Source organism: Gymnoscopelus microlampas (assembly GCF_963454915.1).
Source record: "Gymnoscopelus microlampas genome assembly, chromosome: 17".
Lineage (NCBI taxonomy): Eukaryota > Metazoa > Chordata > Actinopteri > Myctophiformes > Myctophidae > Gymnoscopelus > Gymnoscopelus microlampas.
This window is the reverse complement of record NC_139954.1, coordinates 18,157,147-18,173,716: the sequence shown is the minus strand read 5'-3', so window position 1 is coordinate 18,173,716 and position 16,570 is coordinate 18,157,147. Positions and strand designations below refer to the sequence as shown.

The following is a 16,570-nucleotide window of genomic DNA, read 5'->3' as shown; positions in this document are numbered from 1 at the left end:
TTTGGTCCCCTCCTTTTTTCTCGCCATAACAAATCACTTTGCCGAAAATAGTCAATCTACAAGTTCACAAGGCGTGATGTGTCGTAAGCATGTAGATTTTCACAGAAAGTTTGCCTATAATGTCTTGCACAGAATAGGACACTAGGTTTAATGTGGTCAAGGTAATTATGCTATATCATGTTAGTCAAAACTACTGACTTACACCAAGGTGACAGTAGTAAATCTTCACTGTTGACCAGCCAGCCTGAGCTTCCGGCAATGAAATTGATCCTATACATGCAAACTACAGAAATTCTGGCTTCTTTGAAGCCTAACACCAGCGCTGGCCTGCATAGCCTATGCTGTAGTCTTCTTACCAAGACTGTCAGTTGACACCACTACTAAGAGCTGTCAACACTACAGAGCACCATGCTGAGTACTGGGGTGTGCCTTTCAACATCAAGACAAACCACAGTCGCAGTGAGAGGGCTGAGGTTCGATAGGTGGAGGACAGGACAGTCAGAAGAAGGGGGACATCGCGAAGAAAGAAAGAAAGAAAGAAAGAAAGAAAGAAAGAAAGAAAGAAAGAAAGAAAGAAAGTTTTTGAAATGATGGTGTTGGCAGTGTAACAGAAATATTGCAAAGCATTTTAAATAAATTAGTAGTATTCCTCTCTAAATAGCAGTGCCTGCCCTTATGGCAGCAACAGCCCATTATCTTAAGGGGATAAACACTACAGACTTTGAACTAAGTGGGCATAAAATTACCATCCTAGACAAATGTTCAAGGCAATTGGAAGAAACCCCATCAGAAAACACTATAGGCTAATGCAAGATTTTGGAAACTCATTAGCCTATTTAATGTATTGAGCTTTAATTGGAGCCAGGATATATTCAGTCAAAATCTTGTGGAATAAGTCCTCTGTAAGCAATTTTTCAAAATTAGTAATTAGTACTAATCTAAAGGTGAATGTGTTAATGTGGCTAACAGCCTAAAAAATCACTTGAATGTAGCCTTGTTGTCTGTGTATTGTGGACAAATTAGCAGAATATGTCGGTAGAGATTAATGATGTACTAACAATAAACGTGCAAGCTATGCACCCAACTCAGGGTCAAATTCAAATTAAACAATTGACTAAATAATTGAGGAAAACTGTAAAACAATAAAATTATAAAATATAATACATACAATTGTTATATCTGAACCTATTGCCTATGGCTCCAACTCCAATTCTGATCCCCAGGGAACACCCTGCCCTGAGTTAGTACTTAGTAGGTGCAGATTATCCCCAAATTAAGCTATACACTCATATCACAATACTGAGGACTGGTTCAGGTGTGTTACCCAGTAGAAGGTCAGTGAAGGCTGGTCATGACTTCAGGACACTTCAGCAGAGCACAAGCAAGAAAATGTAAGACACACTAAAAAGATGAGATTCTTTTCAGCAAATGCATGAAAGTATACAATTAGAATAATATTTTAAAGCTATCAAGTAGTGAAACTATAAATTCAAGCTGTACATAAAAAAAACTTCAGGTATGGACAGGAGATTAACAATAAGTGTGACCAGAAGTTATATCCAACAATATAACTACATGTGGGCCTACGCTTATATCATCAGTGTCTCTAAACAATACCAAATAACTCAAATCTATTTCAGACTCATATTACATCATTAACTCATGTTTTACTATCAGTAGCTTTGATTATCGATCAATATCAATATGTGCAGAAGGTCCCCCCAATCAATTGTTTTGTCTTTCTGTTGTGGAGAATCCCCTTATGTTTAGGATTAAATAATGACAGGGGAATAGCTAGATTCACCACCTTCTAAATCTATGTTTCAAGTGCAACATCATCACACTTACGGTGAAACAAGTGAAGAATTGTTGAAAACTGAGTCACACCTTAATTTGACCAAGCTCTTGGGGTTGTATCTCACTGTAAATAACTGCATGATCATGATATTCTACCTTTTACAACCTGCTATCTGAAACAGAGAGAGAATCCTATGTCAACAATGAGCAGAAAATGTTTAAGCCATTACAGCTTTGGGAATGTTACAAGCTTACTAGCCTGAGGCAAGTAATTTCAAGACCAAAATAATCCTTGCTAGCCTGAATTTAGAATAGCACCTAATGGAAAAGGTTTGGGCAAGATAAACTTTCAAATTTTAAATGTGTAACAAAACAACATTAATTCCAAATAGTTATTTGATCCCCTGCAATCAATTTAGAAACCTTGCCACTGGAATTCAAGGAATTGGACTGGCTCTTACATTTCTGTTTACAGTGACCATCCAGAATTAGAACAGGTTGTAATTCTAATTATAGGCTGCCATCAGTTTGGTTGTACTCAGACACAGACTCATTTGAGGGCTTACCGGTAACGTGTGGTTACTGTCTGTATCTGAATTTGTCACTGTGTCATAAATACTGTTGCATTATGTGCCATTAAAGCATCGGTTGTCAAAGTGGAGTCCGGGGACCCCCAGGGGTCCTGGGGGGTTGTTCCAGGAGGTCCCCAGCAAAAGTAGTTAATGTAGCACCACAATCATTTTAACCACTTTATCCATTTATATGTTGGCTATTCAAAAAATACCAGATCTACCAGCTCACAGCGTGGCACAAAGTACATCTAAAATCTCAAAAATGTTTGGAAAATGTTGAAAAAATAAATAACACAAGTCTTCTCTTCTGGGGGTCCCTGGCAGAAAAAAATGAAAATGGGGGTCCACGGGCAAATATGTGTCAATTTGGGGGTCCTGGACACGAAAATGTTTGAGAACCACTGCATTAGAGCACCGTTGAAAATAAAAATGACAGGAAAGACAACATGCACCCAGATATTCCATACAGAGTATGTTGTCTCGACAGCAACGACGGCCTGACAAAGCAAGCAGCAAGGATCTGACTGACTGCGACCCAAAAGATGTGGCACGGATGGTGGAGGATTACGTCATCGAGGAAAAAAGAAGAGGACGTTTCGTAAGAGCTGTCCTCACATCCATTCATTCCAGAGCACATCATTGACGGGCTGTGGTGGTCAGGTCTGCCATACCTGAGTAAACATCCGATCATTCAGTCTAATGATGCGTGCAGTAAAAGAGAGCTTGTGATAATTGCAATAAACTGATTACCAACAGGCCTGCTAGTGAGTGCCGTTTCTGCAATAACACAAACTAAAGATGTTTTACAACAGCGGACACTCTTGTAATAAACTGTGAATAATATAAACCTGAAATTACGTCATATTCTTGCCGAAGAACATGATAATAACCAGTGGTGGGAAAAGTATTCAAATGTTGTAATTAAGTAAAAGTATCAATACTGCAATGTAAAAATACTCTGTTACAACAAGTAAAATTAGAGAATTAAAAATGTACTTGAGTAAGAGTACATTTATTGGTATCAAAATGTACTTAAAATAGTAAAAATACCAAAAGTAGAAGGTATCCTACTCATTATGCAGAGTGTCCCATTTCACAAGTTTTCACATGTATAAAAATCTTTTGAAAATGTGAACTTTAGTAACTAAACTATTCAAATAATTGTAGTGAAGTAAAAGTACAATATTTGCCTCTGAAATGTTGTGGAGTAGAAGTATTGAAAATTGGAAATACTCAAGTTAAAGTAAAAAATATGTCAAAATTGTACCCAAGTACAGTACTTGAGTACATGAACATAGTTACTTTACACCACTGACACCGAACAATACTTCTGGAACTTGCCAACCCCCTGCTGACTGTTATGCCTCCAAAAATAATAACCATTAACATAATAAGGCTATTCAAAACGAGCTCAACTAGAGATAGCAACATTGCAGCCAAATCTGACGCCCACCAGCTTGCAACATTCCTGCAGGACTTGAACACGCGAATAATAGCTCTGTATGGGGTGGTTTACTGCAAAATGGGAACGTAATACACGCCAAGTGTCTAGGCCTGTCACAATTTGTTTTTATCGTTTCTATGTATATTTTCAAACATTTTTTAAAAATTGTGGAAATAGCAGATCTGACGCGTTGTGAGCTTGTAAATCGGCTATTTCCACTATTAATGTTTTTTGAAAGTATAAAGTTATTAAATCTGTCAGTCAATGTCTTTGTATATTTAAGTTATTGTCATATCTGCCCTGTGCATACTTCAAAGCCTAAAAGCCAAAACAGAAATGGAAGTTTTATTCATACAGTTATGTTCACCAGTGTTCCAACGACAAAAACGCAATTAAATCGTCGATCGGCAATTATTTATGTGACAATGAATTGTCAAGTACAATGTCATAATCGTGACAGCCCTACAAGTATCCATAGAATACAGTTATAAAATGTGTGACATCTGTAACATAGGTAATGCATCATGGCTGTTCCATTCCGCAGCCACAGAAAGTAAGCTGACAGACATTGAATGGGCTAAAGCAGTGGTTCTCAAACTTTTTCATGACAAGGACCCCCAAATTGACACTTATTAGAACTTATTAGACACTTATTATTTGAAAAGATATGCCAGGGACCCCCATAAGAGAAGATTTTTACAGCTCTAGCAGTGATTCTCAAACATTTTAATTTCAAGGACCCCCAGTTTGACATGCATTAGGCTACGGACCCCCATTTAATGGCATTCTATCTCTGGTACGCATATATTTATATTGTAAAATCAATGTTCATTTAACTCTCTGAGTTACAGACCCATGAGACCCTTATGATAATGGTCCATTTGATTTGGTTCCTAAATATAATTTCATCATTTAGCTGGGGACCACCTGGAACCCCCTAAGGACCACCGGTGGTCCCCGGACCACTGTTTGGGAACCACTGGGCTAAAGTAACAGTCAGTTAGCTAACATGCACCAGCCAGCGGCACAACGCTGCTCGTTTTATGAATAGACTTCCATTGCTTTGACCAAATTCAACCTCGAGTATATTGCAAAAATAACAGCATTTGATTTCACGTGACCACCAGCCTTGTTGGGCTTCATTATCCAGCTTCGGTTGTGCAAAAACAGCAAGTTGGGGGGTTAAAAGTGACAGTGCTAAGCTAGCTGGCTAGCTAGTCTAGTTGGTAAACGGAACACTCGCACCAAAACACGCTCACCCCCCAGCGGTTCTTGTATTCTTGTATTTGTTTTACTGAGGTTAAGCCTTAAGGCAGTGGTTCTCAAACTTTTTCATGTCAAGGACCCCCAAATTGACACGTATTAGCCCGCGGACCCCCCATTTGAAAAGATAAGCCAGGGACCCCCATAAGAGAAGATTTTTACGGCTCTAATTCTCAAGAATCGGCTCTGATTCTCAATCATTGTAATTTAAGGACCTCCCCAGTCCCCAGTTTGACATGCATTAGGCTACAGACCCCCATTTAATGGCATGTCTATCTCTGGGACTCCAATTTATATTGTAAAATCAATGGGTCCATTTGGTTCCATTTGTACACTCAGAGTTACAGACCCATAAGGGTCCATTTGGTTCCTATAAATCATTTAGCTAGGGACCCCCTAGTATCCCCTCAAGTACCCCTGGGGGTCCCCGGACCCCACTTTGAGAACCAATGCCTTAAGGTTAGAAATACGTGTAGGGTTTGCACATAGTTTTACTGAGGTTAAGTTTAGATTTAGCCTAGGCATGGTTTTACTGAGGTTACGTTTAGGAAAAGGGTTAGGTTTAGGCATAGTTTACAGTTAACTGAGGTTAAGTTTGGGAATAAGGTTAGGTTTACGCACAGTTTCACTGAGGTTTAGGAATACGAGGTCGTGGCGAGGTTGTCACCGGTTTTGCCCCAAGGCAACTGTGTTTTGGGGGCGAGCGTTTTGATATTCGTTTAGTTGACTTGTCTTCTGAAAAAGGCTCCTTTCATAAGCGACCCAAAAAATGACGTATTATTTTCAACAGAGAAAAGTGACGTCGCGAGCCCGTGTCGACACTTTTTTCAATAGAAAATACGTATTTTTTCTCTCTCTGCTTCTTTTGGCTGGAGCTCCACCAACGGTCTCGGGACGCAGTGGTGGAAAAAGTACTCACATTTATTACTTAAGTAAAAGTATCAATACTGCAATGTAGAAATACTCTGTTGCCAAGTAAAAGTCCGGAATTCAAAATGTACTAGAGTAAAAGGTACAAAAGTATTGGAATCAAAATCTACTTAAAGTACCAAAAGTAAGTAGTCAATACTCATTATGCAGAATGTCCCTATTTCAAGTTTTCAAATGTATAAAATCGTTTGAAATAGCAGATCTACAAACTCACAATGAGTCCCATCGCGACGCACTGTGAGCTTGTAGATCAGCTATTTTCAAATGACCGAAGTGGCTGAAGTGGTTAATGTATGTTTTCTAATAATAAAGTAACTAAAGTTTTCAAATAATTGTAGTGGAGTAAAAAGTACAATATTTGCCTCTGAGATGTAGTGGAGTAGAAGTAAAAGTACTGAAAATGTAAAATACTTCAGTAAAGTAAAAAAAAAAAAAATCAAAATCGTACTTATAAGTACAGTACTTGAGTACATGTAGTTAGTTACTTTCCACCACTGCAAGTCCTTACCGTCATCAACTGTTCCAGGGGCGTCCAGGTTTTTTGGAAGGAATTATGATTTGCTGTAGAAGGAAATAATGGTTCGTGTCGGGCGGGGGGCGGCAGGGGGGGCAACACGGAACCCGAACATCCACGTTCAGTTACACCCGCTGCGACCACCGAACCGGAGCAGCATCATCATCATCTTCATCACTTCTCCTCCTCCTCCTCTCCGAACACATCCAACAGACAGACCGCCGGGGCCTCCTCCAGCCCAGGTCCTCCTCCTCCTCCTCCTCCTCCTCCTCCTCTTCTTCCTCCTCCTGGCTCGATCCTCACGCGAATAATCCACACGCCAGAAGCAGAAGAAGCCCCCACAGTAACCATTGGCTAGATACGACAACAACAACGACCAGTGGGGGGATTATTTCGGGCAGGAGAAAACGATATATGCAGTAATCCAACGCGAAAAGACGATGTGACCGGCATCGATGTCAGGATTTAGATGACGATCGGACAACAGGATCAGACAGATATCGCGTCTCTTCTGACTTTCTCTCCCAGCAGCAGCAGATCCAGTCCGTTGTCAGTTGTGTGTGTGTATGTGTGTGTCTCTGCAGCTGCTCGCCTGTCTTGCAGCGCACAGGGGCTGATCATCAGCATAGCAACGTAATGGCGCAAAGCTCGCAGCTCTAGCGCCACCAGCGCACAGGGGCGGGACCACGGCGCGGGAGGGGAGGCAGTGTTGCCAGATTATGCGAGAGAAACAAGCAAACCAGGTCTATGAAAACAAGCCCAAAAGAAGCAACTATGGACGGTCCACATTAGTCTAGGACCTGGCTAAGATATGTATGCACTTATTAGTCTAGGACCTGGCTAAGATATGCACTTAATTTAGGAGAGAATATCTCGACTGTTCTTGGCTAATATGATCAGGTGCCAGTGGTGGCCATATTGGATTTGGCCATTATGATGACCCCGAAGGTCGCTGGCTCAGGTGCCAATGCTAAATCATTAGAGCATGCCCTGAGTTACATCTAGGACAAATTTGGTACTTTTAGATTGATTCACGCTAAAAGTAAAATATTCCTATGTCCCTGGACTGTAGATAAGATTACCGTTTTTTGCTGTCTCTTAGCTGTTCTGTCATAAAATTTGAAAATGTACACTCTTCTATGTTTCCTTAAACATTCTAAACATTTTGAGCACCTCAGAAACATCTACAGCCATGTTTTAAGTAGCACACCGGGTGTGGTCATTTTAAAAAGGGCGTGGTCATTTTCGGGTATTATATTATAAATTGATCCCTAGTAAGTAGTAAGGTCATATTAGCCAAGAACAGTTGAGATATTCTCTCTTAAAATAAGTGCATAGTTCATACATATCTTAGCCAGGTCCTCTATTACATGAGGGCATTTGAAAATAGCAGATCTACAAGCTCACAACACGTCACATCGCCGGTTGTGAGCTTGTAGATCTGCTATTTTTTAAAGAATCTTGTAAAAAGTGAAACATTTTGAGATAAAAAAAAAAACTTTTAACAACAAATCAATCAATCAATCAATCAAAACAAGCACAACAAAACGAAACCACCAATATTTACAAGCAACTTTACAGGGAAAAAGCCCAAAGTTGCTTATAATAAGCAAACATGGCAACACTAGAGAGAGGGCGTTTGTTTTTAAAGCTGTACACTCTGTAGTACGACGGTGTCGCTTCCCCGCAAGAATAACTGATCTATAAGCCAACGACAACCAGAGGTGGAACGTAACAAAGTTTATTTACTCAATTACTCAAGTAGCCTACTTTACTTTAAGTATAATTTTAAGGTAGGCCTACTTTACTTGAGTACTTCAATTTTTCGATAAAATTTACTTTTCACCCTCCTCCACTACAACTATTTGACAGCTTTAGTTACAATTAAGTCACTTTGAAGATCTATGTTATTATTATTTTTTAAAACACTTAAGCCCTATTGTATACTTTGTCTATTCAAAAATAGCGGATCTACAAGCTCACAAGGTGTCACAATGTCACATTGCAAGCTTGTAGAGCTGCTATTTTTGAGAAGTTGGCTAGCACTTTTTACTTTCGTCCTATATTTTGATGCTAATACTTTTACTCGAGTCCAATTTTGGGAAAAAAAAGTAAAAAAAAAATAGTGCATAGAGACCACTGCTGGCATTGATCAGCTTGTAGATCAGTTTGTTTGGGGTTTTGGGGGGCAATGACACCCTTAAGGTGTAGTTTAAGAGCCCATGCAATGAAACCTCTTTTAAAAGTCCTCATGCAAAGGAAAAGGGATATACTTGCTGCCAAAACATTTTTATTCAGGCCAAATCTGCTTATGAATGAGTGTGAGAGAACAGGTCTGGTGATACTGTACACAGCCTCCCGGTATAAGGAAAGCCCACAAACACAAAAGACACTTTATTTTAGTCAAGTGGTGGTTGGGGACTGGGGTGTGTAAACAGAATGACAGAGAAAGCATGAGTGTAATAATAGCCTACAGTTGTTACAGTGTAAGTCATGTTATCTTCTATTATTGCCATATGGGATGACTGAAAGATGATATCTCAAACCTACACACCATACAATCACACACACACACACACGCACGCACGCACACACACACACACACACGCACGCACGCACGCACGCACGCACGCACGCACGCACGCACGCACACACACACACACACACACACACACACACACACACACACACACACACACACACACACACACACTCAGCCACCCACTGGAGCTAATATGACAGCTTCCATGCAAAGACAGCATTCCCCTCAGAGAGTAAAATCTAATACAAATTACATAACATTTCTCTGGGTGATTGGAGAGGTAGTTGAAATGTGTTTCATGAAGTTGCACAGAGAAGTGTTCAACATGGCCTTTGTTCTACTGCTGTTCTTTGGCTTTCAGACTACTCTGTCTGTCTGTCTGTCTGTCTGTCTGTCTGTCTGTCTGTCTGTCTGAAACAGTAATAATCCTTGTTGCCTTGCATGCAGTTTGTAATTTTGGTTGTTTGTGTCATGGGGCTTTTCAAAATCAGAACGTCATTGCCATCATTCATTACGACACAAGGGCATAGGCGTACTTGTTTTGGCATAGGCCTACTGTAGTTGCAGTGAACCCATTATTGAATACTGAACAAATTATTGAAAGAGCATGGACATACTGTAGGCCTACATACAGTGCACTACAGAAAACTGAACTAACATTCAGGCAGACAGTAATTTAGATACTGTAGGAGTCAAAGCTCACAATTTATGCCAAAAACTGCAATGGCTTAATTTGTCCTTCTTTCCATTTCAACTGAACTAAAATAAATTCTTACCAATTAATAAGTTACAGTACAATTACCACTTCTTCATATGAAAGTGGATCCAGAATGTATTGTGCAACTGTTCCAAAGTGAGGGGGTCGCACCGCACTGCAACAAATGCGTCAGTCAGTGTCACTTGCATATTGGCTGAAAAGTACAGAAAAAAGCTATGATTTATATATGTTGGTCCTCTTGAATATGAGAAAAAATCAGGGCTTTGACATAAAGAATGTACACAAAGGTTGCACTGGCTAACATCATTCATGCCGTTCCATCACTGTCTATTACCTTTCCTGTAAAGAAATTACAAACTGGCATTAAAAAAATCATCCTTAGAAAATCTGTCATATAAATGGAACCGTATTCCTCATTGGGGAGTAAGACTGACGCTAACAAAACTGGGGACACGCAATGTGGGCTGTGCTGCCCCCATGTGGCTTGAAAAAGAAATGTCCTGTAATAGGACAAACAATGGGCCATTGTAACTCTCTGTATGCTATTGAGGGAAGCCAGGGGATGTAATGAAGTGCTGAAAACAAGACAATAAGCCCAGTGTTGTTGACATACTTATGCTGAAGTCCACTTTGTAGTCAGGGAAATTGCAGGGTACACTTACAAATTCAGTGAAAGTTGTCAAAAAGTGGATATTATTCTTCCACATTAAATTACTTTTCCTTAGGAATTCCTTATCTGCATTTTTGGTGCACATTTTAGGCTTTGCAAAGTCAAAATGAATGAATATCAGAAAGCTAATCCCCCTTTCAAAGCATTATGCTCCGACAGATTTTTTGAATACCCATACTGCAATGTCGCCTGCAATCACAGACTGTTGATATAAGTTTAAGTCTAAAAGTGTATTTTTACACTCCAAATGTAACATTTAAAATTGTTTAATGCAAAAATGACCTTCAATGGTCATGGCAAACGAATACTTAATAAGAGCAATACATTTTCACTTTCTCCTTTTGCCTTTCACTTACACGTTTCTCCTACAATCTATAACACTAAATAGTACCTTCAAAACATACGTCTCAGTAAGGCTTACGAGCCATTTTGTTGTTAGCACTACCATTCACAGATGACTTATTATTGCAAAGTTGACATACAATTTTACCAATCATAATTCATAAAACGATACTACTAAAGGCACCATTTTGCATCAACTTACACTTTAATGTCTACACTGCAATGTAAAGGCGTCAGTGTCTATCTGTAAGTGCTAATTACATGCTTCCATATTTAGTTTGGCCTGCAGGGCACGAGACAAGAGATGTGATTAAAACACTATATGTGAACCTCATCAATATGCAGACAGACAACCTAAGAGACCCTGGGCACTATTTTATAAGTTACAAGATTCCACTAAGCGGAATATTAAGATTACTATCACTAAACAAATTATCTAAGGTCGTGAGAATGATGCGTACTGTAGCTACCTACAAGTGGAATACCTCAGTGAGATTATCATCTTAAAAGAAAAGGCTCAGAGATAACCGTTTCATATTGTGTGCAACCAGGGGTGCAACAGTTGATCGAACTAATCAATTTAAAAAATACATTTTAATAAAATGATCGATTGGGTGTTGGAGAGATATCTTTCGTTGGCCTAGTGGAAAATAATGCAAGCGTCACATTTCAATGTAACATTTACATTTGCACATATGGACATCATGTACGTACAACAGCTCCTTGATGCAGCGGACAATTCTTTGTTATGGCTTGCACTTCCATATTTACACAGCAAACACAAATACAAGACTTCAAAGCGCTAGTTCATTGTACGAAGTTACATAATAGATTCCAATATGGTTTTACAGTACTTGCCTTTCTGAGGTGGTACCATAGTTTCGTTTTGCATATGGTACAACACACCAGGTGCAATGCACACTTTAAGTGAAATCAAATCAATACACCATTTGGTTGGGTCACATAAAACGCTTGCACATACAATCCTAACATGGAACTTCAAGGTCATTGTTAAAGATCTAAACCAATTGTGCGATGAGTCTTTCAGTTGATATTTTCTAGCAAAATACTGTTTCACTCAATAATGTTCAGTGATGAAAGCTGGATAGCCGAAACATTTGTCATCCATGTCAATATTATGAGGCATATGGAACAATAAAAATGATGAACTTTTATTTCTGAGTGTGACCCTCCATGGTTTTTATTCATTATTATTACTCAAAAAGTTTTTAAATCATTATCACACATCATGTACTTGCGATAATATCTTTAATATATTTTGTACATTTAGAAGCACTGTCTTGATGTATTTGATAAGTGCATGTGATACCTGCCCATTTAGGGCTATACCTGATTGAATCTTGATTGCAAACACACACCCAATGGAGATCACTTGTCCTCCCCTATAAATATGAGTTTGTTTTCCCTGCTGTGCTATTTCCTGAAGAAGACCTTGCGAGGTCGAAACGTTGGTTTCTCATCCAAATAAATCCTGCATTGTGGCTAAGAGTGTGCAGCCTTTTATCTTTATTCGCATTGTGAGCTTGTAACATTTTAACACAAATCTTGTATGAGGGTCCCTCGCACAAAATATTTTCAGATGGGGGTTTGTGGACAAATACATATTAATTTGGGGGTCCTTGATATGAAGATGTTTGAGGACCACTGGTCCAGAGGACATCCAACTAAGGCTTGAATGGACAACAAATACAATATTTCTTACCAAATACCTCAATATCGATATTGTGACGATAATACTGTATTGTGTCAACAATATACATTTTCTCTGTAATAAAAAAAAGAAAAAAGCAGTTCTACAAGTCCACAACACGTTGCATCGCGAAGCGTTTTGAGATTGTAGATCGGCTATTATGGCTCCTTTTTAACTTTAAAAAAAGTATTAAAACACTTATGCCATATCACAGTGTTAGGATATCCAAAATCCCAGACAATAGCCATATAATATAGACATATAGCCTACGTCCAACACACAATATCCAGTCTCACCCCACAATCCTCATACTTTCTCCTCCTTCAGCAGATTGAGGATACCGTCTCTCCTTGACGTGTAAGGTGCATGTTTCAGCTTGAGGAGGTTAGCAGGGAACAGGTTCCCGCTGGGCGCATACATCTCTTCTCCCTTCTCTCCCATCAGTGAGCGTAGCATCTTGTTCCTGGACAGGATCTTGTCATAGAACTCCACCCCTCCCTTGGCATAGGCACGGGACACTCCAGCCGCGAGCTGGTCCGTGTTGTAGTCCGTCCACTGGCTGATGGAATCCGAGGCGAGGAAGTACGATACGGCACCCAGCCCCAGTGCCGCAACATTCGCGGCCCCACGGAGCAGCACGGGTCCAGTGTGGAGCGCAAAAACCTGCTTCAGAAACACGCTGTAGAACCATACTCCACCCAGACAAACGGGTGCCACCGCAGCACCCACAACGGGCCCTCCGGACTGCAAGCGGGCCACTTCTCGCGCTATAGCAAACTTCTGCGCCTCGGAGGATAAAACCAGCGCTTGCTTCAGAGCGGCACCAGAGTCACTGTCCCATTCTACCATTTTACCGTTGATAAAAACGGTGCGGTTGGTGATTCCGGCCGAGTCATCGGATGTGCTGTTGAAGTTGGCGGGGAGGCCGATCTGAGCCCCTGCCGGAAGCCAGGGGACACCAGCACCGACCGGGTGGAAGCCAAAGGAGGCAAACGCAGAGTACTTCTCGGGTGAGCTGATGCCATAGTCCTTCAGCACCTAAGAATTATACACACATACATACATACATTTGTCATTATGAAGGTGAATTAACGACATAAGGGTTTGTCTCCATTACAAAAGCTACATCGTTTTAATGTATGCTTTTCTAACCCCATCTTATGCAATTCTTAAATAGACACTTGAATGGTAAAACAATTAAAGAAAGAAAGACAAAACATAAGCAATGGGGTGGTGTATTTTGGTTAGAGCACTAACAATTACCTCCTGGAAGACCTCACTCAGCTTGTCAGAGAGGCTGGCCGGCTCTCCTTGGTGAAAGGCCTGGTAGAGCTGTCTATAGGACTTGTCAGGGAATACATGGTAGAACATGTTGGCCACAAACACCCCACTGCAGCTGGCAATGAGCAGAGGAGTGCGATACCTCTGGAGAAGCACAGTATACTTGAGGAACGAAGAGGCCATGTTGGGGTTTGGAGGCTATTTTAGTGTTGGATAGTGTACGGACATCAGATGGACGCATCTGTGAAGAAAGACAATCACAGTCAGTGTGTGAGTTAAAGGGTCTACACCATGCATTTAAAAAATATATTTAATATTTAATATCATATTGTGTATGTCCCTCAAACGTTTTTCAAAAGGTTTGAGCCTAAATCAAGCCTCAGATATATACTAATTCCAACTAACTTCTCTCTGGCTTATAAAGCACTTATCCTTATTTGGCACGTGGCACTATTGAGCCAGTTTGTATGCATGGTATCTCCTGGTTCTGTGTGGAAAACATAAAAAAATGTATTAAAAACATTTTTTTTGCTTTGTAGGTGCTTTGTAGGTATCGCATGTGACGTCACAGGCGGGGGCAAATCAGTTGGCCTGTTTTGAGACTAATATACATAAAACCCCAGAAATGCTGTGAAAGCCTGAGCGCTCAAACTCAAATCGGTATTTTTTGGGATAGAAGAGAGGTAGGAGAGACCAAATACACAAATAAAGAAGGAAAAGTTCAAATTCATGGTGTATCTCCTTTAACCACATAACCCTAGTGGTAGACAGGGGTACCCCAGGGCTCTATACTAGATCATCTAGTATTTCTCTCTATAGCAGATCTACTACAAGTTATTTTGTCGCAACATTACATGGTGTGAGCCTGCCTTGTAGATATGCTATTTTCGCTGAATGTCTACCCCAGAATAAGAAGTGGTTAAGAAAACACTATTTTATTATACTATTCGAAAATAGTTGATCTCCTTGTAAATCAAGTATGAAAATGTTTGAATTGCAGGGGAAATTGTTTGCTCAAAATAGGGATGCAGGGTTAATACCATTAAGCTGATGTCTCATAGGTATTGGTTGAATTCTTCTCAAACAATATCCCATAATTAATGATGGGTGATGAAATAGTAATTCAACTGAATTAATATAGCAAATGAATTAATCTAATGTAAACCCTCCCTCCGGAAATCTCATTTGTTTTAGATTTCCGGAAGGGGGGGGGGGTTTACTAGGCTACCATACGGCTGCACATGAAGCATGCTAACTTTTTTATTCTGATCTAAACAGCAGTGGTGGAAAGTAACTAAGTTCATTAATTTGGTCAAGCAGTGTACTTATGTACAATTTTGAGGTACTTTTACTTTAGTGGAGTATTTCCAATTTGCAGTATTTTGCTTTTACTCCACTACATCTCAGAGGCAAATATTGTACTTTTGCTCCACTACAATTATTTGACAACTTTAGTTACTAGTTACTTTGTAGATTTTGATTATTATTACAAAACATACATTAACCACTTCAGCCCATATATACATTTAGGCCATTTGAAAATAGCCGATCTACGAGCTTGTAGATCTTATATTTATAATATAATATAATATATATTAGATTTTAAAACATTTTTGGAAAATTGTGAAATGTGATATTCTGCATAATGAGTACTTTCTACTTTAGGTAAGTACATTTGTATACCAATACTTTTGTACTTTTAACTTAAGTACATTTTGAATTCCGGACTTTAACTTGCAACAGAGTATTTCTTCATTGCAGTATTGGTACTTTGACTTAAGTAAAAAAAATATATATTTTTTTTCCACCACTGACTTGTCAATGACAGCAATTCATCGAGGGTGGCCTATCATTGCCACACTGACAACAGATGGTAACACGATAATAAATATGGTTCGCTGTGATACGTTGCCAACAATAAAGGAGACGAGACAGCATGTTTAGAAGAAACACTGGTGTGTTACTTCATTACAAGGACAATAGAGTTATAATATCATAAAAACTGACGTGTTATGTAGTAATTCATAACAAGGACAATAGTTATAATACAAACGTACATGTTATGTAGTACTTCATTACAAGGACAATAGAGTTATAATATAATAATAACTTACATGTTATGTAGTAGTACTTCATTACAAGGACAGCTAGAAGCAAGCTTACATATGAATTAAAGCCGGAAACCAGTTGAGTCCTGCTGTTGCGCGACAGTTTTACGACAAACAACTCTGAGTCTATGCAGTGGTGGAAGAAGTACTCACATTTTGTACTTAAGTAAAAGTATTAATACTGCAATGTAGAAATACTCTGTTACAAATACAAGTCCGGTATTCAAAATGCATCTGAAGTACTAACGTTTAGGTGTCTAAATGTACTTAATGTACCAAAAGTAGTTGGTAGCTACTCATTATGCAGAATGTCGCATTTCACAAGTTTTCAAATGTATAAAAATCTTTTGAAAATACACACATTTTATAGATCTGCTATTTTCAAATGGCCGAAATATATAGGGCTGAATGGTTGAATGTGTGTTTTGTAATAATAATCCAAATCTACAAAGTAACTAGTAAAGGTATAATTGTAGTGGAGTAAAATAACAATATTTGCCTCTGAGGTGTAGTGGTGTAGAAGTAGAAGTAGGCCTACTGGAAATACTCCTGTAAAGTGAAAATTCCTCAAATGTGTAGGCTACTTAAGAAGTACTTGAGTAAATGTACTTTACACCACTGCAAATTTAGCTGCAATCCATATAAAGTAGGCCTACAGTCATTTAGTAGCTTCCGAAA

The 16,570-nt window shown here is 39.3% G+C and overlaps 2 protein-coding genes across 3 annotated transcripts in view; both read right to left on the bottom strand.

The window, feature by feature from the left end:
- Window positions 1–7,134, bottom strand: part of LOC311064343 (tyrosine-protein phosphatase non-receptor type 4-like) — a gene marked incomplete at its 3' end in the record, with an annotated part of 77,027 nt that extends 69,893 nt beyond the window's left edge. The window contains exon 1 of the mRNA XM_084084175.1: window positions 6,515–7,134. The remainder of the gene's footprint in view (window positions 1–6,514) is intronic.
- A 4,853-nt stretch (window positions 7,135–11,987) lies between these two features.
- On the bottom strand, window positions 11,988–15,986 carry tmem177 (transmembrane protein 177). 2 transcript variants are annotated; one of them, XM_084085034.1, is made up of 3 exons: window positions 15,899–15,986; window positions 13,761–14,025; window positions 11,988–13,541 (listed from the first exon to the last, which is right to left on the bottom strand). In XM_084085034.1, the coding sequence occupies exons 2-3, from the start codon at window positions 13,965–13,967 to the stop codon at window positions 12,810–12,812; spliced, it is 939 nt and encodes a 312-aa protein (XP_083941160.1). In that variant the 5' UTR covers window positions 13,968–14,025; window positions 15,899–15,986; the 3' UTR covers window positions 11,988–12,809. The 2 variants fall into 2 exon arrangements, with proteins under 2 accessions (XP_083941160.1, XP_083941161.1); XM_084085035.1 differs by having other exon boundaries at window positions 13,767–14,025.
- Window positions 15,987–16,570: the final 584 nt, after the last annotated feature.

What these genes read in the sequence shown, in the direction of transcription:
- tmem177 (XM_084085034.1), bottom strand. Translation starts at nt 13,967, where the DNA reads ATGGCCTCTTCGTTCCTCAAGTATACTGTGCTTCTCCAGAGGTATCGC. An exon ending in AGGTCTTCCAGGAGGTAATT is followed by an intron (nt 13,542 to 13,760) that starts GTTAGTGCTCTA and finishes TATAATTCTTAG; the next exon opens with GTGCTGAAGGACTATGGCAT.